This window comes from Micropterus salmoides, unplaced genomic scaffold (assembly GCF_014851395.1).
Source record: "Micropterus salmoides isolate LMB-PRFRI ecotype aquatic unplaced genomic scaffold, ASM1485139v1 Ms_hic_scaffold_3, whole genome shotgun sequence".
Taxonomy (NCBI): Eukaryota; Metazoa; Chordata; class Actinopteri; order Centrarchiformes; family Centrarchidae; genus Micropterus; species Micropterus salmoides.
Genome location: NW_024042261.1, coordinates 7,930,764 through 7,957,735, shown reverse-complemented (window position 1 = coordinate 7,957,735; position 26,972 = coordinate 7,930,764). Strand labels below are relative to the sequence as shown.

At 40.2% G+C, this 26,972-nt stretch overlaps 1 protein-coding gene across 2 annotated transcripts in view; it reads left to right on the top strand.

Annotated features, from left to right (window-relative positions):
• LOC119882647 (ubiquitin-associated and SH3 domain-containing protein B-like) overlaps positions 1 to 25,284 on the top strand; it is a 41,599-nt gene extending 16,315 nt beyond the window's left edge. The window contains exons 2-14 of one of the 2 annotated variants that reach the window (XM_038692793.1): positions 18,291 to 18,344; positions 19,146 to 19,332; positions 19,565 to 19,763; positions 20,336 to 20,505; positions 20,641 to 20,849; positions 21,080 to 21,224; positions 21,352 to 21,475; positions 21,579 to 21,698; positions 21,802 to 21,894; positions 22,090 to 22,234; positions 22,887 to 22,993; positions 23,126 to 23,235; positions 24,646 to 25,284. In XM_038692793.1, the coding sequence (XP_038548721.1) occupies positions 18,291 to 18,344; positions 19,146 to 19,332; positions 19,565 to 19,763; positions 20,336 to 20,505; positions 20,641 to 20,849; positions 21,080 to 21,224; positions 21,352 to 21,475; positions 21,579 to 21,698; positions 21,802 to 21,894; positions 22,090 to 22,234; positions 22,887 to 22,993; positions 23,126 to 23,235; positions 24,646 to 24,783 (1,801 nt within the window). In that variant the 3' untranslated portion in view covers positions 24,784 to 25,284. Of the gene's footprint in view, positions 1 to 18,290; positions 18,345 to 19,145; positions 19,333 to 19,564; positions 19,764 to 20,335; positions 20,506 to 20,640; positions 20,850 to 21,079; positions 21,225 to 21,348; positions 21,476 to 21,578; positions 21,699 to 21,801; positions 21,895 to 22,089; positions 22,235 to 22,886; positions 22,994 to 23,125; positions 23,236 to 24,645 lie in introns of both variants that reach the window. The other variant, XM_038692792.1, reaches the window with a different exon arrangement.
• The last annotated feature ends 1,688 nt before the right edge of the window (positions 25,285 to 26,972 follow it).

Here is a 26,972-nt window from a genome sequence, read left to right as displayed (position 1 = left end):
AATAATGTCCCATTTTAATCTTTTACAATCTCGTGGGATTAGATCACACCTCTAATACATGTGTTACATAGAAGTTTTCTAACAAGAAGAGATCCCTCAGATAAGATGTGGTATACTGCCACTACATATTGAAACTATAAAATATAGAGGGGTGGAGGAAGATGAGAAGACGTGTGTAACATTGTGAGCTGTTACTAGATGGAAAGTTCATTTTAATATCTTGTTGTGATGTGTGACTAATATTGTTCAAAAGAGTTCGAATTCCAAATTCATATTTGATAATATCTTTTTATACTTTTGTAAGTTTAAAATAGAATAGGACTAACTTGTAGATAGATAAATGTGGAATATAGCTTGTGCTGTTTGTTTTCCTTTTGTCATTTGTCAATGTTCTGTTGCATATGGCAGATGGGCCTTGTACATATTCTTCTATTCTGCTGTGACCTTAATGCCCTTCACTGAGCACATTTAGCTTGTTGCAGTACGTCCATGTGCTTTCAATATGTTGCGTGGGCTGAGAACAATTGTGTATAGCGCTCCAGTTAATAGGAGCACTGTTAAATCATTTAACAAACATTTCAAAAACCATTTGATAATTGTTTGGTATGTGAAATGTAAATGAAAGAACGTAAGGGAAAGAATTCTGTCTGGCAGAGAACCGTGCTGTGCATCGAAAAAAACATTATTTTGTTTTTGGACAAGTATATTTTTCACCAATACAAAACAACCAATATACCAGTACAATACAAAATGAGACAGCTTGCCCTGGTCTGCCCTATCACAGAACTACTGCACTTCAATTTGAGCTGGCAAAAAGTATGCTCTGCATCTTTATTATAGTATATAATATATATAATTATACATAATACTGTTTTATGTGATTATCTTAGAAGCATGATCTTACCTTTCTTTTAACTGCTGTTTGTGATCTCTTTAGTGTTTGAACAGAGTTGTTAAAGTGTGGGGATGTTCTGTCACCTTTCATTGGGTTGTTGTTCAAGGTGTGAACCTCTCAACATGTTCATCTGTGTCAGTGGTTCTCAAACTGGGGGGAGGGCAGCATAGTGTCTCTGCAGGGGCAGTGTGGATGTTGAGCAGACGTAAAGTTACATGAAAATGATTCTTTTTTGATTAACTTTTTTCATCTTCCAAAGTGGGGGGTAACAGAAAAGGCATGAGAACCACTGATCTATGTGAACCCGTTATCTCATGAGTGGATTAAATGAGACAATAGATTCAGAGAACTTAACACTGCATCACTGATAAAAAAAGGCCAAGCTAATGTGACTGTGGTTTGTCTTACCTTTGGCTCAACCAAAAGTGTAACAACATTAACTGGTCGAACAAAGACTGAAAGACCAGTTTACGCAAAAGTGGCAAAGTGAGCTTAGAAGAATGACATCATGTGATGCATGTAGAATTTAAACATGTGATCAAACTGGAAAAGTATCTGCTGCGTGATGACCAAAAGTATAGACAGGCTATTTGTAATTTCAGGGTGAATAATACTAGAAATCCCTAGATCATCGGAAGATAGAAGCAGAGGATTTGAAACCTTTGTAATGATAAATATCTGAGAAACGAGTATCATATATGTGTTGGAGGTATGTGCCAAAGTATTACGTAAGGTACCCATCTATGTGTAAGTTTTTATTTTACTGCTGCAGTCAGACAAACCAAAAGTTATTGGCAAACTGGGTGTCTTTTTGAAGTTCTTCCTCTGTTTAAGTAATATTTGTTTCTTGTTTACCAACCAGTGTGTCTGTAGAATGTAATATCATCACTGTTGGACAAAGTTTACCGCAAAGAAAAACTTAGTAGATGAGGTTTCTGGACAGAAATGAAGGTACACATTGACAGAGTTTTTTATAGTGATGACAGAAATATGATAATTTTCTGGCCAGTGATGAGGACCAGAGAGAAAAATCACTGTTAAGTCAATGCCAAGCTTTTAACAGTGCAATATGAATGAGATTGTTCTGTTTTCCATTAGTGTCTGTGCACATAATTGTGTGTGTGTGAGAACTACTTTATCTTTGTATGAATGAATATGTGTGCATAATTGGACTCATATCAGTGAGTGAATAAGTTGTCTGAACACTGAACAGTCTCTGTGGGTTTGGGTGGCTGGACTGTCTGTACTCTTTCTCCAGCAAGGACCAATTAGGATTAATGAGATGGGAGGACAAACAACACAGAAATGAGTTGTGGAGAAAGATGATTATTGTTTCCCTGAAGACACCAGCAAAAGGCTCTAAAACCAGAGTTCATTTTCACCATGAATAACAAACAGGCTGAATCTCCTCTTATTACTGAGCCGATTAGAGTTTTAGCTCTACAAACATTTCCTGGAGGCAGAGCTGGCGCAGAAGCACGAATCACTTCACTGTAGAGCCAAAGCTGTACTCTGTTCAAGATTTTCCGATCAAGACTATGGTTAAGACATTTGTACAATATTAAGTGTTACAATACAAGAGCCCTGCAATAAATACTACCTTAGTGAAACTTATAACCTTCTTTTGTTGCTAAGAATGTGTCAGGTTTCATCTATGGGTAATAATCAATAAAAAAATGGTAAGGATATTGCAGAGTCATAGTCTTGTTTCCAATTTTGTATGGAGCCCGAAAGTGGTCAATATTAAATAGTTAACTAAATAATTTGTTATAAAATAAATCATCAAATAAATGAAGTGTGTAAAAGTGATGAGTCAGTGTTAGCAAGCTAGCTGTTGGTTTGAGCAACCGCAGTGAAAGACGATCTGGCTTTTTGCTCTTCACAGAGTTGTGTGTCTTACTCTGAGGAACATCTTCACAATTATAACACAGCCACAGTAAAGTGCAATATATACTTCTGCGTCAAATCGACGGCGTAGGCTACGGGGCTACGCTGAGGCTAGGCAGAGGCTATGCTGTCGCCTGACGCGCACCTCCTCAAAAATGTAACTACACAGCGAGTCGACGCGGACCGTAAGCTCTATGATTGCTCGGCTGGGTAGCCTCGCAATGCCTCCGAGCCGACTGGAAGTACCCCTCTACTACTAGAGGCCAAAACGGAGGCTGTAACACAGTGAATCAATATATTTGACCGTCGCAACCCGAGCGAAATGACTTGTTTCGCTATCAGAATGTGATCCATTCGGTCGGTAACATTTGAAAAGGCTAGACCAGCAGCACATATACAATTTTACCCCCATTTACATTAGTGGAGCACTAAACCGGAAGTTAGCCTGCTCGGCCCACACACAGTGGACGCTGTAGCGCTACTGCCGACTAGCGTTTGGGGGTGTAATTGCAGAATGACGGACACACCTACGCACAAGTATAAATACATGGCTATGTGCGTAGCCTATGGCGTAGGTACGCACGTAGACCCTACGCGGGAGTATAAATGGGCCTTAACTCTGACTTAACCAGCTAACATACACAACAACCCAGACTACCCAGTGTGCAGCATTTCTAAGCAAAATAAAAGGAAAGATTAGTTACTGTTGTTTACAGCGCCCTCTAGTTTATTGGTTCGGAATTACTTTGATGTCGTTGCCCTAGCAGCAGGATCTAAAGCCCCTTTTCCATTACCAGTACCAGCTCACCTCGCCTTGACTCGACTCGGTTTGGCCGTGCTCTGTTTTCCATTGCAGATAGTACCCCTCAGTGTAGCTGGACATCAGAGCGACGCCACACCGAATTGTCTCTGGCCACATACAACTGCCACGATGTAATGTTCAATGCAACACAGCGACCAGCGACCCACATACAGCTGTCTCTGGATTTAAGTTAAAACGTTTCAACATTCCTCAGAATGTAAAGACAGATAAGCGGTATGAAAACCTTCCAGCTGTGTTTTCCTCTGCCGTTGTTGCCGCAGTGGTCTGTGTGACGGCGGGAGCAGAGGGCTCTGTGAGCGGGAATGGATTAAGTGATGAAATAACTTCTGAAAATTGTAAAATATAAAACTTTCTGTTGCTAGCCTCTGATGATGTAGTGAATAGTGACGATTCTCTCTGACTAATCAGCGGTCTGTCGTGTTTTCACATCACATTTTAGTATCGCCTCAGCTCACTTGGAACCTCGATGGAGGAAAAACAGTACCTGGAAGCAGGTACAGGTCCAACTTTTCCACAATGGAAACCCAAACAAAGGCGAGGAGAGTCGAGCCAAGTCGAGCTGGTACTATGCAGTGGAAAATTGTCTTAACTGGCTTTTTATTTATAACAAAGACTGATAAAACAAAAGTCATACATAAAATATGGTAGAAACCCATAGCAGGGAAGTTACTTCAATTAAAGTCTTCTGACCAGTTAATGGTGACAACACTAATGATATGAAAAGTTATATGAAATAAAATGTTACATTATTTGAAAAAAAAGGGAAATTTTAAATAAATAATTCTATAATTGAATAAAAATGAATGCTGAAAATAACAATCATTATAGTAAAGTTATTTTGAGTGATTTTGTAAATAATTTCACTATTTATTCATGTGATTTTTTTATTTTGTTGTGTATTTTTTATTTATTTAATATTAAGGTGGTTTATAAGCAAATGTCCCATCAAGTGTAAAACTAAATCTACATCCCTGCATGCTAAACTCAGTCATTCATGCAAAAAGGCACAGTATTTTAAATGCATCCATGATTTAATTTGTTCATAGTGCTTTATGCTGTTAGTGTGACTGCGAACATCTCAGCCAATAAATGCTGTCAAGCTAAGAAAAAATAATACACACAAAAAACAAGCCCATAGAAGCTTAAATCCAAAAATGTCTTTATAGGGATTTGGCCTGACCTTAAGTAACCAGTTTGAGCTGAAGTGTATATGTGTGTGCTTTTGTCTGGCTGGAGACTCCCTGGAACAATGTACAGTAACACAGGAAAAAGATTATCAGTTCTATTATTGTGAGGACGGAACTTTGTATCCCCATCCGCCACACACATCACAATGCTGGCTCAGTATAGAAACAAAGTCTGTGAGAACAAACACAAACTTCTGCCAATACAACCAGAGCTGCTAAACCACCCAGTCACCACACTTTCGAACACGCTGCGCAAAGCTGCTTTCAGTCGTCTCTTTTCTGCTTGTAAGTAAGCAGCATGTTGGGCTGAACGGTAAATATAATTCTGTTCAGTTGGCACTTTGTATTTGTAGAGTAGAGCACAGTCAACCTTTTTGCCTGACATGCCTCTTTTTAATTTATAATATAAAACACAGTAGCATTATAGGCTACAGGAAGAGCTGATTCAATTTTACAGATGTATATTTCCACATAATTAGCACAAATGTGTCACCAGACCTATTTCTTTTTTAAATTGGGTTCAGTTTAAATAGGTTTGAACGTTACACTCCCTGGTTTTGCTGTAGCACACACATAACTCGCTGTTGATGTTTTGAAAGTCACTTGTGACCTGTGATTATTGTCAAAGTAGTAAGCTGGGAGGGAAAAGTACACATTTCCTGTGAGATCAGGCTGAAAAATGACTTCAGTCCACAGTGACTAAAGGGAAAGTGAGGCAAAATAACTTACAGCTATGAATTCAGCTTTTCTTGGATGGAGCACTTGCCTGCTGCTGCCAGTGATCCTAATAACACTAGAAATTCATTTTGGCAATATTCAACATGGACCAATTACTGGCGGAGGTATTCTTTTATGTTGTAACTAGGTTTGATAATTATGTATTTTTTCAATTGTAGTCAGTTGTAGAAGTCAATTGGGTATCACTTTCTAATACAGCACCCTTCCTGAAGGAGTTTGGAAGTTGTAACAAATGGCTTTATTGACGATAAATAATTAATTAAATAGTAATATCTTGTTGATAAATGGATTTTATTCCAGATAGTCTGCCAACACCTTTCCAGAAACTCAGGGTTATTAACTGGTTTGTGCAACACGTTGTCCAGTCACACTGGAAATCGTAATTGCAAAAGGTAAAAAACTGATCATAGAGAGAGATGAGATAACGGTGCAGTGCACATCTTCAGATATGATCCACTGGGTTTAACATATGAAAAGTCACAGAGATAGTTGTGTCTGAAAGGTGTGTGTATGTGTGTGTGTGTGTGTGTGTGTGTGTGCGTGTGTGTGGGTGTGCGTGTGTGGGTGGGGGGTTCTGCAGTTATTCGAAACTCCAACAAGCAGATGGAGTATACTGCCGCCTTACGTGGACAAATGCATATAATTGGTTGACAAAGCTTTAGTAAATCAATTAGTGACCATTAATAAAGTAACTACTTACAATTTATAAATCCTTTATAAAGGATCAATTGTTCGAGGTGCACCCAATTTAAACATGAAATGCAAGCACTAGTGTTATTTTCTATTAGATCTGCGTTAACGAAACAAAAGAGACTCAAAGATTAACCTTTGTGCTGTGTTAAAGCCAAAAAGGTTGACCTCATCACCTCTCCTGCTCTGTGTGTCGGTGTAGAACACGGAGGAACACAATCCTGTGGTTGTACCTCTGTGGATACTGTACCAACCTGCTTCACCAATCTGTTTCTGTTCATGCGTGTATATATAGGTCTTGGTGTTACGTGCCCATGTATCTATTCATGTTCGCGTGTGTGGTTGTTGCATGTGTGTGTGCGTGTTTGTAAACAGGAAGTGTGAGGATGCATGCAGTCAAGGGAGACCGAGCCATGGGATTTCCCACAGTGACAGAACTGCTCAGCTGAAAGAGGTTTCCCGCCGGTGGGTGGTGTGTTTGTGTATGTGTGTTTCCTTTTACATGGGTGGGCCCATTTGTGGTCTATGTAAATCCAGCTGATACAAAGCAGACCAAAGGAGAGTTTAATTATCACTATTATGCACTGCTCAGAGTTTAGGTCAAAGTCTTCTAGCAGATAGTGTGATACGATGAATCGCAAAAAAAAACAAACAACTGTAATAAATCAAACTGCATCGTAGCCATCAAAGTGGACCCAACTGACAGGCTCTCATTCTTCAATTATTATTCGAGGCCATTATCAGCCCAGTGTGTCAGAGTCTGGGAGACGTGCGTCAGTGCAGTTGGTGGTATCAGGGCCTGTTTCCACATGTGTTGCATTTGTCAGTGGGAGGAGGCGAAACAAATTAAGGTTCAGCAGTTGTCAGACAATAGAGGGACGGGCTCAGAGAACCCTGAATTAGCTGCCGTCCTCACTGTCGGGACAACTGGCCCTAGCACCTGGTTACTGTGTTTTTTTTATTGAACAAACCAGTTTAACTGTTCCAAGTGAAAATATTATTACAGTATAATCTCAACAGAATAAGGCCGCAATACTTAAAACATTCACACTGACTACATTGACTGTTGTTTCAACTTTAATATGCTCTTGTGGAAGTGAACTGTTGCCTGCTATCAGCTGCTATATAAAGCACAAGACAGGCAAGTGTTGCTGACTCAAGCTTTACTGGGGCCCTAGGCAGAAATTTCACCAGCCTGCTGCGGCCTGTACAGAGCAGTACGACTATGTGTACAATGCTGTTGTGAAGTGATTTTAATGGGACTGTCAATCAGGACAGATGCTGGAAACGTGAAGATGAAGACTAACATCTGTAAGAGAAAGAAAATAGTTTTTGCATATTATAATGCTCCACTAAATGGATGAATATATTAACAATGTATTAATAAAACATATTAACAATGAGTTGATATGGTGTTATGTCTGAGAATCCTCCCTGAACTAGTACATGTGAGTATATCTATAAGATTGTATTTCTGTGACATTTTGGTCATATTACACACTTTCATAAATGCATTTTTTCCCCACCATGGTATTTGAATAGTCTAGTAAAGATCATCTGATGTTTTAGTGTTTTTAATGTTTCATGGTGACTGAAATACTGTTTTATGGCTTTCTGTTCTGATAAGGGATAATTTTGCAATTGCAGTGTCCTTATTATTGTTTACGAAATGTCATAAAAGGTCAGCAAGCAGCAGCTTCGGGGCCAAAATGGTAGGCACTTGTCTGCTGTACTCCTATAACGTTGTCAGACTCACGATCAAAAATAGATCTATGTCTTGTTTTTTTCCCCACACATTCAAGTAACATCACTGAGCTCTCTCTGGAGCTCAAAAGGCTTTATACAACTTGTTTTCCACATGACAGGTAGGTAGGACCTGTAAGCAGACTTTGAGGTGGAAAACCAGTGGATTTCCCCTTTAAGATTTTGTCACTGTGGTTATTTTGGACATTAACCTTCATGCAGGCTTCAAGAGGGACAGTTGTGTATGTCTGTAGGAAGCTGTTTGGGAGTCAGATTAGTAAAAAAGGAGCTTTACGTTTGCAAAATGGATCACCATAATGCAGTGCTATAAATGGGTTCTAGATTTTTGACCTTTTTTGTTCCTAAGGTCTTTATGACACATCTCTGATTCACAAAATTACACTGAATGTCACAGTTTATTTCTTAAACTGAATTTGGAACATTTTGGGGGTTAACTAAACAGTGTGGAAAATCAGTGATTAGAGATGTGGGCACAAATGTAAGTAAAGGTAACTTTAGGTGTTTTCTTGCGTTGATAGGAGGGGGTTTATTTTCTCATTGAACAGTGAGTCATGGTACTCCATGATGACACAAAGCCCTACTACATAATAGATGCAGGATGTCTGATGTCTGATTGAATAATCAATAGAAATGATATTACATGGAGTGAATGAATCACTGAAGCAAAAAAAAAGAAAGAATTTAAAATATCTAACAAATGCACATCAGAAGTTGCCTAAGCTCACTGTGTTTGACCAACAGTTGAAATAATACAACTTAACTAAGAGAATTAAAAAATCGTATGACATGAGGAAAGGCTGATTGCTGAGTGATTGCTGAGGCTGAGCTTTGTAGCTGTAGCAAATACCAGCAAATGTTCACGTCAATGTCAGGGGAACATCTCGCTTCTCTTAACATGGCTTTGCACTGGGCTCCACAGTAGTATTTATTTATTGAAACAGTTCTATTTAACACCTGATATGGTGGAATTTGTGAGGGCACTATGTAGCGGATACATTTACACAATTTAATAAAACAGTAAATGTAGCACACAGCCTATGTTGACGCTTCTAGTGTTCTGGAAATATTTCACTAACCTAACTTTCAAAGTTAAAGTTAAAGTTGAACCTGAGTTGTCTTTTCCAGAAGTTGGCTTTTATCTGACTTAGCATAATACTGTAGGAAGGAACAAACTATTTGTAGGCTACACAGTAATCCTGTAAAGCAAGCATGCATTATGTATTATTATGAAGGATATTGTTGCAAACAGTTGGAGAATATTCTTGACCACATGTAGATTTTATGCTGATAATATTTAAAGAAGGGTCTAACTTTCCGTACCCACTTCCTTTGGCTTTCGGTGTAAAGCTTATTACCATTGTTCATATTAATGTGTGTTGTACTCCTCTGTATATTTTCCTTATGTGTTTGAGGCCATGCTGTAATTGACTTATTTTTAAAGTTAAACATGATGTGCTGTTGATGATGATGATTTATAGTTGTGAGCAATGTTGCGCTGCGTGGGCGTGTTGCTCACTGCCTTGTCTGTTTCTCTTCCTGTCTCTGTGAGCTGAGCAGTTAACCGAGGATCTCTCTATGGTTGGAAAACTTTGCTTTCACATCTCTGTGGGCGAGAGCGAGCAAGTGGTTTTCTCACAATAGATGCCTTGATGACAGATTGTAGACTAGGCTAATTAGATGACAAAAATGTTGAGGTATTGCGTGTCCGAGTATACATCAGCATCTTGCTGCTTAAGCTGAAGCAAAGTGGGGGGTTTTTCCAGCACCCTAAAAAAGATTGTAATATGTGCATGTACACAGAAGCTCAACCAGTGAATGGATACAGCAGCTCGATGGGGAAAAACTTCATTGTGAAGCTGAGGAAAACCAGTGCAGCACTCAGCAGCCTGTAATTCATTTGACATTTTTACTCTATTGTAAAATGAGGAAAAGTCATCCTCAGGGGACATTTTCCTACAAAGACCTTTTATTCAGTCAGCTCTCAACCCACACTGTTCTGTCTACTCACAGGTGGAGAGAGCTCTAAGTGTTTTTGTTGGGACTGTCAGGCAGTGAAAACATCTGTGGAGCAGTCGTTTTATCATGGGGACGCAGGGAGTGGTAACCACCAGAATTTGACAAATACATAAGCGCCGATATTGGCCTTTTGAAAAAAATTTGATATTTAGGGCTGATTCTGTGGATCATTTTCATCCTACCAGTTATTTTGTCAATTCATCTTTTGGTATCCTTTGGGCTCTGCGTAGGCACCTCACCACACCGATGTCACTGATGCTCGGGAGATGGGTACCCATGATCTTCTGAGCAGTTTTAATGACCCCGCTGCAGAGCCCTCCGGTCCTGGGCGGTTTGAAGCTAGCATCAAAGCTAACTTCATTTGCTTTGACGCTTTGTATATGTTCGTCACTACAGTTGGTCTGTCACCACCAGTCCTGTGTTGCAATCAAAACTAGCAGCTAGCAAAACCAGAGAAGACATTTACTACTTAGCCAAAATGGTGGCTTTTCTAAATCATATTATCAAGTGTCCCTCCAGTGCTTTTCTGAGACCCAGTTTCTGGACAAACCATGGTAACTGAGGATATTTCTGGTGACAGCTTGATTTTCTGCTGTGACTGCGACTGCTTGAAGCCACTGACTTCTGCTCATCAGCATTAAACTGAGCAGAGTGTCGGGGGTTAGAAGCGTGTGCAGAGTTGCACTATCATCATGAAGACTGAGGGAGTGGTGAGGAGCTGGCCTTTGAGGCTTTGGTGAGGCGGCTCTGTTCCCACCAGGCCTAGCTGATCACTCCCTGCTTTGATCAACAAACCTCAGGCCAGGCTGCTCTACATGCATCAGCTTTCTGAACAGACAAGGTTTGATTTCTTTCATGATTCAAACTGAAATGATTTTGCTCCCAAAAAGGCTCCTTCCTGTGTTTATATGGGATCCTCCTTGAGTGTTTGACTCAGCTTCGGGCTCACCTTATGAAACATCAGCCCACGGCTATGAAAACCCTCAAAGGCACCGGCAGAAAAAGGAAACGTGGGTTATGACAATATGTTTTGTATTTTCAGTTTGTTTCTGTTGTGGTTATTTTAAGGCATGATAAGGGAACAGGTACAAAAAAAAAATTTATATTTAGCTACCAACTACCTGTTTGTTTGCAATTACAGTTGTTGTCTTATAAAGATTCCCCTACCAACACTGCAAGCAGGAACTAAAATTATTCCACAGGGAACCAGAAGTAACCTTGTAAAACACGTGAAGCAAAGGTCACACTGTTTCAAAAATGTCATGAACAATTCAGTTTCAAATGCAGGAAACTGCTGTAAAAACATAACAGAGAGAGTAAAAACAAGAGAATCTAGGAATAGACAGCTAGATTTTGAAAGTATCTGACCCAACAAAAATGCTGAAATAAATTGCCTAACCCAGCTTTAAAGGGGCACTGTGTGGGAAGCTTTGTAAGTCTGAGAAAATAACCTAGATGATGTCATCAGGGTTATTTTAGGTTAGACTTGAGACTTCAGTGATTTGAAAGAAAACCTGCGTTACAAACTGGTGGCAAGAAGTCTGTAATTTGAGGTCTAATGAAAGACACTACTGAGAATAATAGAAGCATATTAAGTGCAAGACAAAAATGCTCAAGATCATTAGATGATTTGTTTATTGAGGCAAGTTATGCAGTACTACATATACCCTGTGTGATTAAGAAATCACACAGCATTAGTAACTCGTTACACCACATTGGGTAGCAATACATGCAACTGAAAACTAACAGTAGTACTTGTTCACTCTCACACAGTGATGTGGAGGAAGTTGGCTCAGTCGTCGGTATAAATCCACTTCAACACAGTGGCATTTGTTTGTTCCCAAGCAAGAGTTGCTTATTCAACATCTGGAACTGTACATTTCTTGTTCTTCAGCCATTCCGATGTAGAATTTCTGTTTGTCATTCGGCATTGTTGCTTACGCTTTAGCCTATGAACTCCGATTCTGCAGGATTCTCTCAGGATTCTCAGAGCCGAATAATGAGGTGATTGAAAACCATTGAGGTGTCAGTGCAGCAAAGCAAAGCATATGCAAACAGAGACACCGCTGCCACCACATGCGAGGGTCTTACCGTGGAATGTGGTGTTTGCTTTTCACCAGACATAACATGGGCCGTGCCAGCCACAAATATCCAGTTCTGACTCATCTGTTCATGGGGCATCGTCCTGAGAATCTTTCAAGTGTTTTTTTAGACATTTGACACTCATATTTGTCTTACTAAGCAATGCTTTCTGCCTCGTCTTTCTGAAAGTCGAGTAATAAACTGAGACTAGAGAAGTTGTCCGAGAAGTCTTGTTGATGTAAGTTTTTCTGTGGCTCCCTGGATGATTGTACCCATTTTTCTTTGAAATGGCAGCCATGCCTCTGGACAGCATTTTTGTAATTTGGTGAAGCCTTGCTTTTGTAGCCATTTTCAGGTGTCAGGGTATATACTCTTGAGAGTGCAAGAATTTTCTTTGATCAGGGTATGATTTGAGTCCACAGCCTGTGTGCTAACAACCTCAACCAAATGTGTAACTCTAAGATGTGGTTGTTGAGGTACTGGTCATGATAGAATGTATCATTATGAGATTATGTATTTACGGTGATGAAACTAATGATTGCTGTGTCTGTCTCCATTGTTTCATCTACGCCTTTGAAATGAAGCGCTCATGCAGACCAACCGGAGGCCTTTTCTCAGGACGGATTAACCAGAGTCTGACTAAGCTACCATTAGTTACTGTAGCTACTCCTGTCAAGCTTTCCATTCTCGCACAGCACACGAGCAGCGGATGGCAGATTTACCGCTTAAGTTTTTTTGAAAGCATGGGCCCCCTGAGTTCAGACTGACAGACAAAAGCAGCTTCTCACTTCTAGCCAATGACCGTCGATTTTGTCCGATTGAAATGGCAACTGTCGCTAGCAGATATAGCTAACTAGCTAAGCTGGTGCTAGCTGCATGTGTTGGTTGAGGTAAACTTTTTAAATGTTTCCAGTCGATGCATTTTAAACAAGAACCTTGTAAAAGGGTCTTAAATGTGCACATGATGGCAACATACATGATGGCATGCTAAAAGACTGAGGCTGAAGCAAACTGGTCCCAGGAAAAAGCTCAGCATCACAGTTGAACTTTGAAATGAAGAAAGAGTAACGCTGCTTTAGGTTGCTAGTATTGGTAGTAAGCTAGTCAGCCTTACATGTTAACGTTAGCAGCAACTTTTTCCTTCTGTGCAGTCTCTTTTCTTTTGATCTGTACACAGTACATGTGTCACAATAAACAAGGAACAAGGGAAGAAAAATAGCCTCACCTGCTTGTATACATGACCAATCACGGCTGTACTGTTGTCTCAATGGCGTATTTCATTGGTCAAATTCGTCGACGCTTGTCTGGTGATACGCAGCATCTACAGAATAATACACATACTGTCACCTTTAAGCAGCATGGACTACATGTTTGGTCTGTATTTTATATTTCTTATATGCACAAAGTAGTGACATTAAAGTGAGTATCTACAGTAAGTGACACTCTTGTCTTGCACACTGACTAACACGGTGACAAATTGAATGTCGTGTGTATCACAGGACTCGCTTCTCCTTTCCTCTTCTTAGTCATGGTTGTGAAAGCCTGCTGTGTTTCAGTCAGATATCAGATTTTCAATAACCCTAAATGTAACCCAGGTGTTAGTTCGTGTGTGGCAAAGCTTTCCTTTATGTTCTCCATCTCTGGCTTGATGTGCTGTTTGGCTTGTGTTGTGTGTGTGGGTGTATGTGGTTTCAGGCTCTTCCTTAAACTGCTTTCTTGAGCCGCTTGCTTCTCGCACTCCCTTCCTTCTTTCTGATTCTCTCGCACACATATGCAGTGGTATGTAGGTCTACACCGGTGGGACACAGCAGCTTCATAAAAACCCAAGCAGCGGCTAGCACACGAGTAAGCTGACTTTGATGTCTCTAACTGTCTCTCTGCTGTGGTCAGAACGGCTGCCTGCTGAGCTCACTGTGGTGAAGTTTTGTAGAAGTGTGGGTGTTTTTATTTTCCTATATGATTTGCCTCTTGTGTATAATGGCCAGTTGTACTTCAATACACACCAGCAGGAGACTCGCAAACATTAAAATAAAACAAAATGTTTATTTTAATATACACTGCAAATTATTTTGGTAAAATTGCTCCAGATTTACTGGTTGACCCATTAAAGCTGTAATAATAGTAATTCTGTTGTGAAAACACACACCTATTATAACGGCCCTATTCAAATGTTGTTATCATCTGCATGCTAGCAAAAAGCCTCTCTGCACAAACGCCATTAGCATTAATTTGGAGTCCTGTTTCTGGCAGCCTGATGAATTTAAGTCTGGTATCCACTCTCCTTTTTGTTCTGTTTTGGCCTCCACCAACTCCTGAGGAAAATAACTTTAAGTAATAAACTTTAAAGTAATATTAACCGTTGACACACAGTATTAAATAGCGACATTCATATTGTTGTGACAGTATATGTTTTTCATCCATGCATGAATAAAAAACTGGTGAAAACACTCCATGATTAACTTTTCTTAATTCATCTTTGGTCAGAATTATAAAAAAACATGATTGGATAAAATAATGTTTAAGCATAATCACTGGTTTTCAATCCAAGCATTTTAGCAGCCACCTCTAAAGGCCTGTAATAAGCTAATCCTAATACATTTTCAACATGCAGTCATTAATGCACACATATACTGAATGTGTGCCAAGACACAAACGCACACCTCTCTGTAGCACCTCTGCCCGTCCCATCCCACGGGAACAACATCTCACGCCCCTCTGAGGAAGCTGCTTGCTCCCCAGAGATGAAACCACATTAGCATGTACACACTTATCTTCTGAGTGGCAGATTATTAGATTCTGTGGCTCTAACATGAATAATCCGATCTTCAGTTCCTACTCCTGCTTATCAGCTGAGCCTCCAGGTGTTGCTGAGGTAAGGACGGAGGCAATGAAAAGATAAATCACTGTTCTCTCTGTACCTTTCTTGTCTTTAATCTCTTTGTGAATGCATTATGTAGTCCAGCAAATGAAAATTAACTAGCTGCATGCTTTTTTGTTTTGTGTAATCAGGACTTGCAAATCTTTATTCACATTAGTTCAGTATTCACACTACACTCTTTTGGGGGATTGTAAAAAAAAATATTTGGCTTTCTCTGACTGACTGATGAGTCTTCAGTTCACTGTAAGAAAAGATACACCATATCTACTCAATAAAAATGAGGCAACAGATTACAAGCAATATTATTAATTAAATTTCACAATGTATTGAGTAAATATTAATTAAATGAGACCCTTAATAGTAATCCATTTAATATGAGTAGATTCAAATAGAAAACAGTACAGAATTAATTATAACCTAAACATTGAGAACCTAAATATTGAGTTGAATAGTACTAATAAAAATTTATTTAATTCTATATATCAATGATATATAATAGATTAATAATCATCTACACATTAATCTGCACATTGAATTGAATTTAACCAATGCTAACGGAAGTGCCGTCCAAAATCTAACATTTATTCATTTATATGACGCTTTTACTCACAATTGCTATATATGTGGCACGCCTCTGGAGCAATTAGGGGTTTAGTGTCTTGTTCAGGGACACAATGGGGGATTGAACCCAGGTCTCTCACACCAAAGGCATGTGTTACCCATTGCACCGTCACCACCATAGGATGCCTTTCCAGCAATAACCCCCAATATTTCTCTCTGTGGAAATGTGTCTAACCTTAACATTAAACCCAATGTACTTATTTACGCAATTTCATAAAAACATACTAAGGATATATCAACACGCAATGGATGTAGGAACCATGATAGCGGAAATGCTAACCCGCATTCTTCAAAATAATCATTTGACTTCGATACATATGAATTCAAAATATATAATGCTGTTTTCATATTATAGTGCAACAAAATCACACTACTACATTAATAGCCTTGACAACAGAAGCCAACTTTGTGTTGCTGCTGAGTCTCTTTTTCTGTGATAGCTCAATTTATATCGTAATATACCACTACATGCGTCCTTCTTACTAGCCGCATGATAACAAAAGAAGTTTTTTACCTTAGTCAACCAGTTAAATTTTGCAATATTCAAATGTCTTGTGGATGATAGCCTGCTGCATTTAAAAAAAGGCGCACTTTGACAAGAAGTGCTTTTCAATTAAAATTTGCCTGATTACATTAATTTGAATTCACTCAATATTCTCTCTATTTGGAATTAGACAAATATAATGCTTATGTTTTATTTAACTACAATGGGTGGATTTTATTCCAAACATTTTTATTTGAAATGTAATTAAATATTTGCCTGAAAAGGAAAAACACAATCATATTGAATATATTTTACATAATACATTAATCAAATCTACAGGACCACAGAATCATTTCTTACAGTGTTGTTCAGCCAGAGAAAGCAGACGTAATCAGACGTAATCACGACGACAGCAGAACATCTCGATCTGAACTGTAAGCTTCTTCAAATGGATGAATAACTATTTCCCAGGTAACTGGGAGTCCTTACTGATAGTTGAGAGAGATGTCATCAACATAGGAAGGAGTCTATGTTGATATCTTCCTACACAGGTTATGTATCATCTTCCATGCTGCTTTGAAGGAGCCTACAAGGCAGTGACGCTTCCTCTGACTTGTGATCCCTATTGTTCTGCCTCCAGACTTTGTAAGCTGTGCTTTATTCACATCTTGTCTTTCTCAGTTACTGGTTGTGACATAAATGTACAATTACTCATTGGTTCACTCTGACCTTTTGGAACAAAAGGTGGGAGTGGAAAGACTTATTAAAAATATTCTGCCTAAATGAAAGTGTTGTTACCTTGAGGTTGGTGCATTCTGGGTGTATCACTAGTGGGACAAAATGTAACACTGGCCATGGGAAAGGCTGTAGTTGTCGTTGCATAAATCAGGAGATTTATCTGCTAGAGCTACCACACTGTTAACACGTACCAAATGTGGAGGCAACTTACGTGATAAGTGTTGAGAAATTTCACCGTGGGCAAAAATGTTTGTACAGCAGATGCACCAACCAGCAGATTTACTTCATCCTGCCTAAAGCCACGGCACATTTGTGCACGGTTAAAAGATAAAATGCATTCACTCAAGCAGCAAGGACACAGCCATGTCAGAATGGGGATTCTGAAATATTTGTGTAAAAGCACACTGTTGAATTATTAAAAAACCCATCAACTTAATTCAGTGGCATTATTCAGTAGCATCACAACACAGTGTAATTACCTGGAAGTATGTATACTGGTTTACCGTGTAATCTAAATGGAGTGGAAATGTTTTTCTTTGATGAGGTGTAATTTTTACACCTGTACTTTTTCCTGCTACGTCAAAATGATTTATTCGTTAGATTAAAGTTACACTTGTCAACCTTTTTAAACGGTAACTGGGTTTCCCTTTAACACTAGGTCAAATGACTATGTTTAATGTAAAAGGTGTGACTCATAGTGACAAATCCACAGAGATTATCACCAACTCTGCAGTACCCCTCTGCTTTCAGGAGAGTTTACGTGTCTTTAAGTTTATTGTTTTTTATTGTTCAAACTATAGTGAAGTCAAATAAATCAGTCTAAACTAACTGACAATAAATGTTTAGATATAGAAACAAAAGCTGACAGAAAATGTTACTTCCGCCGCTGTGAAATGCAGTCTCCTCTAAGCTCTAACCAGTGAGAGAGAAAAATGCATTTCCGTGTATGAATGTAATGTAATTGTAATGTTTTTCTGTCTGGTTTGCTGAATTTCTGTTTAGATATTCACTTTAGTCAGTAAAACCAGGAAAACGCTGAATAATTCACCAGTTTTCTTTTTCCAGTGGCATTGTTTGTACTCAACTCCAGTGGCACTTCTGTTCTGTCATTTGTGAACCTTTCCCACACAATTTCCTTTTCCTTTAGAGCCTTCACTTGCATCTCTCACTGTTTACAGAGTCAGAGTTTCCACATAGGTGTGGATCCAGAACACTTCTCCTTTTATTTGCCATCTGCTGCCAGAAAACTCCTGAGGATACGGGACTCCTGTACAGAGAACAACATCAATGTGTTCCTCTGCTGCTTAACTCATTCAGACAGTGAAGTCACTTCTCAGGGGCTTCTCATTGCCAAATTGCACTAGTCATACATCGATACTGCGCACGTTTCATATACAGTATTTGACGAGTAACCTGTAGGTGATAGTTCTTTTTTGTTGGGGACATAATTTAAATTATTTTTCTTTCCCTGTTGTGCTCTTTTACAGACTGAAAGCTCTGGTATCAACAGGAGGTCGAAGTGTGCAAGCAGCATGTGACTGGTAAGTATACAGTACATTCACACATACACATCTCAGGGCAGGCGGAAATGAGTGCTATTCTGCCCTCTGCTGTAGAAGGCTGTTAAAGGAGTTTGCACATTCAATACCAGACACTTAATACCTGTCTTTATGATTATGCAAGGATTTGAAGAACAGTCTGCTCATCTCTTTTGAAAAACAATGCAATTCCAGTGGAAACAAATTAAATAACGAATACATAAAAAAAAAACATTGAATTAATTTCCTCCCAAAAGATTTAATTCCATATTCACAAAATATTTGTGCCCACCAAAATCAACAAATAGGAAACCCAGTACTATTCGCCAACTACACACTGTAAGAAATAAAAAATAAAGCCTGTTTTGCCCAGTACCACAGCATTTGGTGACAAAAAGTCCCCAAAGTTATTGTAGAGCAAATAAAATCATCTGAAATGTTGAATGAAGGCCAAGGAGTTTATTCATTCAGAATGTCTGCTGTCATTGCTGCAGGGGAGGGCAATGTTACCGGGCAAACACGCAGGGCGAGGCAGAAAGTTTTCTGTCCCAGAATGCCAGTTCGAAACAGGAAGTGTTCCAATTATAAAGGAGCTGTAGGGCTCATATGTGGCAGCCTTGGTGAACTGGTCGTGCGGCTGAAATCATTAGCATTCATGGCTGTGTACTTACCCAGTTCTTCTTTCTTGATTATATTTGTGCCACAAGCGATTTGGCAGATTTTCTTGAAAACTTTCCTCACAGCTCAGCAGACCAGAGACATTTACCTCTCTCTCTCTCTCTCTCTCTCTCTCTCTCTCCACAGGCTGTTCTCCCATGTGGATGACCCGTTCCTGGACGACCCTCTGCCCAGGGAGTTTGTCCTCTACCTGCGACCCAGCGGACCGCTACAGAACCAGCTCTCCCACTTCTGGCAACAGAGCCGGGTGACTTGTGGCAAAAACAAAGCCCACAACATTTTCCCCCACATCACCCTGTGCCAGTTCTTCATGGTGAGTTGGAGAGGTGAACAGAACTTCAGCTGATACTGTACAGTTTTATCAAGGTCGAGGGTTAAAGGTCATCAAAGGCTCTTAGCTCAAAATGTAATAATATAATTAATATCTGAACTTTTCAACTCACTGCTTCCTCTCGTGTGTCTGAATGACAAAGAGCCACAGAAAGATAGAGTGACCAAATTGTGCTTTACTCTACGTCCCCATCACCCGCTCTCCTTCCACACAGTGCGCAGACCAAAAAGTAGAAGCTCTATGCGAGGCCCTCCAGGCCACCGTCCAGCAGTGGCGGGGTCGCTTTCCCAGCCCGCTGCCTCTAGAGCTCTACACATCCTCCAACTTCATTGGTCTCTTCGTGGAGGAGAAGGTGGCCGACATCCTCAAGCAGTTTGCAGCCGACTTTGCCACAGAGGCCGCCAGGAAGGCAGGTAGGAACCACAAGCGTTAGGGATAAGGGGCACGCGCCATGTACCCACAATGCCCTGGGTTTGGAACACGTGGAGGATGCTAGCTGCATGTCTTCTTCTTCTATCTGTCCCATCTCTATCTTTATCACTGTGTGTTGTTGAGTGTTTACTGTAGAGTTTGTCAGCAGCAGCTCGTCATAATCACCATGTAATGTGTGGTGACCGCCTTTCTTTTCCAGCAGGGGTGGTAAACGATTGGTCGGGGCGGCGGTCACATTGGGTTATTAGGGCACTCACTCAATCTGTCACTGTAACTTTTTTGTAAACAGAGGCTGACTGCCAAACAGTATTTCAGGCAGCTAAGTGCCAAATCAGATTAAAGCTCCCGTTTGTGTTTTATGGTTAGGAGATAGTGAGTCATCAAAATCTGATGTGGAAATGTTGAGCGTTGTCAGTTTTCACCTCTGATGCTTTGTGCAGTTTTACCCTTGGAATATTTTGTATCTCCGTACAGATAACAAAAGTTGCAGAGTTTGTACTTTCTTACGGTGAATTGTTAGTGTGATGTGCTAAGTCCTGTCTTTCCACTCCAGAGGTCCATGTGGAGCCTCATAAGAAGCAGCTTCATGTAACTCTGGCTTACAACTTCCCCACCAATCACCTCCCATCACTGGAGAAACTGGCCAAGGGCATCGAAGTCAAGCTAGGCTGTGATTGGCTGGCAGTCCTGTTCTCCCGGGACATTCGTTTTGCAAACCATGAGGTAATATTCATACTAACAACCAATGTTTCCAGGTCACAGCTTCAACAGCATCAAAACATACTGACAAATGAGTATTAGTTCTAAAAGTTAATAAGTCACCAGCAGTTGTCATGCCCCTATCTGTCCCATCGGCAGACCCTGCGGGTGATGTACCCCTACGTGCCTCAGAATGAGGATGAGCTGGAGCTGGTTCCTGGCGACTTTATCTTCATGTCTCCAGTGGATCAGAGTAGCACCAGTGAGGGCTGGGTTTACGGGACCTCGCTGGCCTCTGGGCTGTCTGGCCTGCTGCCTGAGAACTATGTCAGCCTGGCCGATGAGTCCGACACCTGGGTCTTCCATGGGTGAGCAGAGCGTCTCGTACTGGCACAGGAGGTCGGAATTACCCAAACAATATGAACAGATTTTAAAAAAGCCTAAACGTCATGATACAAAATACTCATAAAACAACTGTTTGACATTGAAAGAGTATAAAGTAGGTCTTTAAAAATATCTTTACTATTGCCTAATATTTCCCCAGCTCATCTAATTACTGCATACAGTACCTGATGTCTCTTCTGCTCGTCCTCCACAGCTCCCATTCATTTTTCAGCTGTGGGCCCAGTGACAGGACCAGTAAGGAGAGAGGGATGTTTGATGGACTGCTGGACAGCCGACGCGCCGATAACACGAGTCCTGGAGACACGCCCACCCTCAGTCTCATATGTCATCCAATGCAGGTAAATTTGTTTTTACGTTGATTGAATTCAAAATCCATGTAATACTGAATCTGTGAAATTTAACATGTATACTAGTCTGTATAAACATTTTCACTAAGCCTTGTAATCCGCCTTTCATTTCCAGCAGGTCCTGCGGATTAGCGGTAGTCACTCCAGGCAGCCAAAGAGGACGCTTTTTGTGTGTCGGCACGGTGAGAGGATGGACGTGGTCTTTGGCAAACACTGGCTCTCCCTCTGCTCAGACAGTAAAGGTAAGAAAGCTAAAGGTGGAGGCTGAAAGTAGGAATAGGTCAGAAAGATTGGTCTCGCGGAGTATTTCACTGCACTGAAACCGTGTTTGTCGCTGGTCTGCAGGTAGATATGTACGTTCCAATCTGAACATGCCTCCCAGTTTGCCGCTGTGGGGAGGACAGAGAGACTATGACATGGACGCTCCTATCACTGTGTTTGGATCCACGCAGGCTCGACTTGTGGGTACGTCACCTGTATAGATCTAAATAACGTATGAGTACACCTGGTGTTGTTGCGTTGCATTCTGAATATGAAGCGTGTGTGTGCTCAATATGTGCTTTTCCAGGTGAGGCCCTTTTAGAGAGTAACACAGTGATAGACTTTGTGTACTGCTCTCCCTCTCTGCGGTGTGTTCAGACTGCACAGAACATCCTGAAAGGTGAGAAGAGTCTCCTCGACAAAGAATCCAACATTCATGAATTGAATCTCAGTACAAAGCGGAGTGGATTTTAGTAAATGAACTATACTGTCATTAAAGTGTTGTGTGCTGAGGATGCAATGGTGTTCTCACAAGGGCCCGTTTTGTTTTTTTACTTTTAAGTTAAGCTCTCATGAATTGTGTTTGTGTAAACAGGTTTGCAGCAGGAGGGCAAGCTGAAGGTGCGGGTGGAACCGGGGCTTTTTGAATGGACCAAGTGGGTTTCTGGGAACACCCTGCCTGCCTGGATACCTCCCACTGACCTGGCTGCAGCCCACTTCAGTGTAGACACAACATACAGGTGATACAAACACACCTTGTGCAATTAATTGAAATTACAATCTCTGGATCACAGGTTAGCATAGCTTATATTATAGCAATATTAAAACGTGACAACATGGGGGTGAAATCAGCGTAGATGATGCCCACGCCACTTTTAAATGGTGTGTGTGGGAGCATTATGGGTAGCAGGTGGAAACAAAAAAAAAAAAGCGGCAGAGTTACAGACAAGACATGAGCAATATGGAAGCAACATTTCAAAATGCACTGTTTTGCAATTTGTGACTTTCAGTCGAATTAAAGACTTTTTCCAGTCATATATTTTGTCTTCGAAGATTTCTTAAAAATAAAATAAAATAATGTTAAAATATCATCTTGTTCTCGTGAACTTAATATCGTGTGTCGTCTGGTGAGCTTAGTGTGTAGTCGCGCTCTCAACAACTATGCACTCTGCTTATTTATTATTGTTATCAGGTTTAAATGGTGTGTACATTTGGGTATATGTTTCTGTAAATACATTTGTACAGTGTTCATGCAATACCTGCCGTTGAAGCTGCGTTGTCCTCCTTTAAAGCTCTGTAGTGCTGAAGTATCTGTAGATAGTTTTTAGTTGTGTGTTTTATTTCATTTTATACGTTTCCTAAAAACTAATTCTTATATGTGTCTCCTTACAGACCTCTGATCCCAGTCAGCAAGCTCGCTGTGTCTGAACCCTATGAGAGCTACATGAGCCGGAGCTACCAAGTGACCAAAGACATCCTGTCAGACAGCAAAAACACTGGTAAGAGACACACAACACGCTCCTGGAAGAGGTTCTGAGCTTACAGAGGTGAGCTTCGGCTTTATTGTTTTACATGCTCATGTGTTTGTCCACTGCTGATGTTGCATCCTGCTCGGTTTCCTCCCTCTGTAGGAAACAACGTGCTGATTATAGCCCACGCTTCTTCCTTAGAGGCCTGTACACGCCAGCTGCAGGGCCGCAGCCCGCAGAGCGCCAAGGACTTCATCCAAGTAGTCCGAAAGGTCTGTTCACTGCATATCTTTTTTTTGATCTAGTCCATCTGATTTTATTTTTCTTTTGTACATCCCACTTTTCTATCCATCCATCATTACTTCCATGTGGTTTCCTCAGTTCTTCTCTCCATGCTGCCCAAAAGCAGTGCTGTGTACACTTAAAACTCCAGAAATGTAAGCAGTCCATCTATAAATAACTGGAAAACAACAAATCAAACTCAAACCAAGTTGTTCAAATATTCAAATAGATTTAGTTTTAATTAATTTGACCAGTAGAATGACGTCATGAAATGACTTTTTAGAGGTTTGGGGTACTTAAGCATGTCATGTTATTTGTCAGCTAGATAGAGGGGAAAAGATAATTTTGCATTTGCTGTAGGAAATAAATGACCAATTTAGATGGCCCATCAGTTGAAATTAATGAAAATCAGCTCTGTTTAAGACATTTTTTCCTTCTGATTGTAAGCACATATGAAAGTCTCCAACTCCAACTTGTCCAGTTTGACCAGTCATGGTATACAAGGAGGCCACTGCGGACCTGCTTGTTCTTGAATGCTCATAACTAGTGGCATCATTTGTGGATTCCTACCAGACGAAACTTCCTCTTTAGATAACAGTTCTTTGTCGGGTTGCTCATTAGTGGGAAACTGGGTTTGCAAGCTTTTGTTCCTCAGGTCAGTGAGTCGGCATGTTCTCCAAAAAACTAACTTGTTTCATTTTTTGAGCCACTAATTGGACATACACATAAGCATTTTGAGATTTTGTCTTCTTCTTATCCCACGTTTTGGAAGAATACTGTAAAATGTGAATTTTAAAAAATGTATCAAACAGTACATACGTATGTACATGTTTGCATGCTTTCTGCACCAAACATACGTCAAACATACCACCACATATCACCACCACAGTTAGATTTGTTCCCTGTTATCTGGACTTCAACAAGTGACGTTTGAGCAGAACCAACATTGTTTCCTCTTGTCTGTTTCATTGTTGCGTGTTGTACAGATGTATTATCAGCTATATACTTAAAGCAGCAAAACTGACTCATTATACAGAAGGGCCTCTTTAATAGTGTTGTTAGTGTTGGGCAGTTTAAACCAAAGAAATTTAAATCTGTATGGATTCAATTCTGGGAGAAATGCATTAATTATAATGGCCGCATTTAGAAGAATTTAAACTGCACACCAAAACTAAATCCATTCCAGAAAAGTAACCTAGACTTGATGACATTGAAATTTAACAACCCTCTACCTTTGTTTTCAAATGAAACAAAGTTATTGTTCATGCCACAAGATGTCTGCAGAGTGCAAAATGTCAAATGAGCCAGCAGCTCAACTTGAACCTGCTCTCATCCAAAAAGCAAGTCATTTCCATGAATTTCTTTTTCGTTTTTTGTTAAGACCTCTGCTTGATCCTTAGATCCCCTACCTGGGCTTCTGCTCCTGTGAGGAGCAGGGAGACACTGGGGTGTGGCAGTTGGTGGACCCTCCCATCCTCCCCCTCACACATGGACCAAACCACAGCTTTGACTGGAGGGAGGCACTTCTGCAAGCGTGACATCTTCCTGATCCAAACTCCGGCCAACCTGAGGGAGACGTGAATTTGGGCAGTGTGGGGGTCAGCTGCACTGTGTGGGAGAGCGCTCACTGAAACCAAACTGGATTATGTCATCGCAGTCTCAGAACATTTGGTGAAATTATCATGTGTTATAACAGTTTGCTCTGTGCATGATTAGCAAGAAAAATATTTTTTCACCAGCATGAATGAATACTACAACTACAGTAGTAGAGTGACACTGAAGTAATGCATTGAAAGCAAAAGTGTGACAGGTGGAGATTTTAGCTACCTTTTATTTTCAGCCCAGCTGACTCAGGTTTTATTTGTAACCCATCAGTAAAGCAGAAAAATGTCTGTACTTTGCTAAACAAAAAAGTTTTTATTCCCTAAATATTAGCTGGATAACCCTGAACTCAGCAAACATTGGTTTACTTGCCTAAACTGGCTAGTGTTTGCATTAGGTGTAGCTAGGGCTGGGCGACATGGGAAGAAATGTTTTCATGAAAAAAAAAAATCATTTGATACCAATAATTATCAGGATAAATGTCAAAACCAATATTTCCTTCAAGTTTAAAGGCTGATTTTTGCTCCTGAGTGAAGCCGAAGAAACCAGATGGTTAATTGTGGTTTTAAACTCTTCTTTACGGTCAGAACATGACAAACGCATCCTTTCACAAATCTGAGGGAGAACATTCAAAGCAATTATGATCAAATCTTTTTTTCAACAAATATGCATGATGTAGCACATCCAGTAAAATCTTTTCCTCAACAAAATGAATATCTTAACAGAAAAATTAAGTGCTAATTTGTTCGTCATTCAAATGAATTAAATCAAACATTTGTTGTATTGTTATTGAGAGTAATTATATCGTGATAAATATCAATATTGTGTGATTGCCCAGCCCTAGGTTGTATTAGCATGTCATCACGCAAGCATGAAACATTTTGCATGTTGACATGCTAACATAGCTTCTATGCCAGGACAGTGTAAGCCTTGACGCACTGGTGGAGGGGTCAGTAACTAAATGTGTGTTCTTCTCTGTGTCCACAATATCTGATTTGTGTTTGTGCATATTTCACAGAATGTAACGAGACTGTTGAGAATTTGTGATGACAGTGTTTTATCAAAACAGTACTGCTCTCCTGCACAGATAACAGCAACATTTCCACTCCCCCGCACATGTGAAGATGGGCTGTTGACTTTCAAAACAGATGGTATGGATTGTTTAAAAAAGAGGTGTTGGTCTTTTGTCCTGCTTGCCCTACTTCAGTGGCTTGAGGGAAAACATATCAGCACTGGCTTCAGTCTGGCTTCAAGTTCCTGATGCTACCCACATAATGTGGCCCCACATGTTGTCTCTATTTTGGCACCACATGTAGCAGATCCAGTACAGCAGTGTCTTCTACCATTCATGTGTGTACAACTATAACAGCCGCAACTATAACAGCACAACCTGCACTATTGACAATCATACAGTAGCTTCTTGATTCTGGTCCAGCACATGTTTAGTGTGCGTTTGTTGTTGTTCAAGGGTTCAGAGTAGCTGTAAATAATCATATTTTGAGAAATGTCTTCCAGTTGCATTTTTATTTATTTATTAACATTTCTTTCATATGTTAGAAGCAAAAAATATTTTAAAAAAGAGGATCATCACTTTTAACAGCATGCAAGTATTTATGCTCTGTATCTCAGGTGCTGACTGCATTGAAGACACACGTATATGCAGCTTTGAAAACTGTTCCATTGATTGAGTGACTGTGTTGTTGTGAGTGCCTCGTGGAATTAAAGTGGTGTCTCCTGATGTGGTAACTGCCCGTTCCCCGCTACAGAAGAAGAAGTTGTCGGCCACGTCGGTTGTAAAGAGAAATGGGAAGCTCACTCAGGCTCAGGCTTGACACACATCGTAACATGTAGCTAATTAAGACGTCAGAAAAGCTGCATGTTTCAAACTTTATTATCTGTCCTGTCTCTGACATCAGGTTCTCTCTAAAGCCATATGGGGGAAACTCACTACCTTTTAGCATTCAAGCCACGTTTCATTTGTGTTCAGCGAGATATTCCGCTGAAAGACAACGCCCGTCTGGTCAACTTAAACCAACATCTGTCATAAACAAAGTTGTAAAATTGTGAAATACAAGCTGTGTCCCATTTTTATTGCAACGCCACAATTCAAGACCAAGTACAAAAA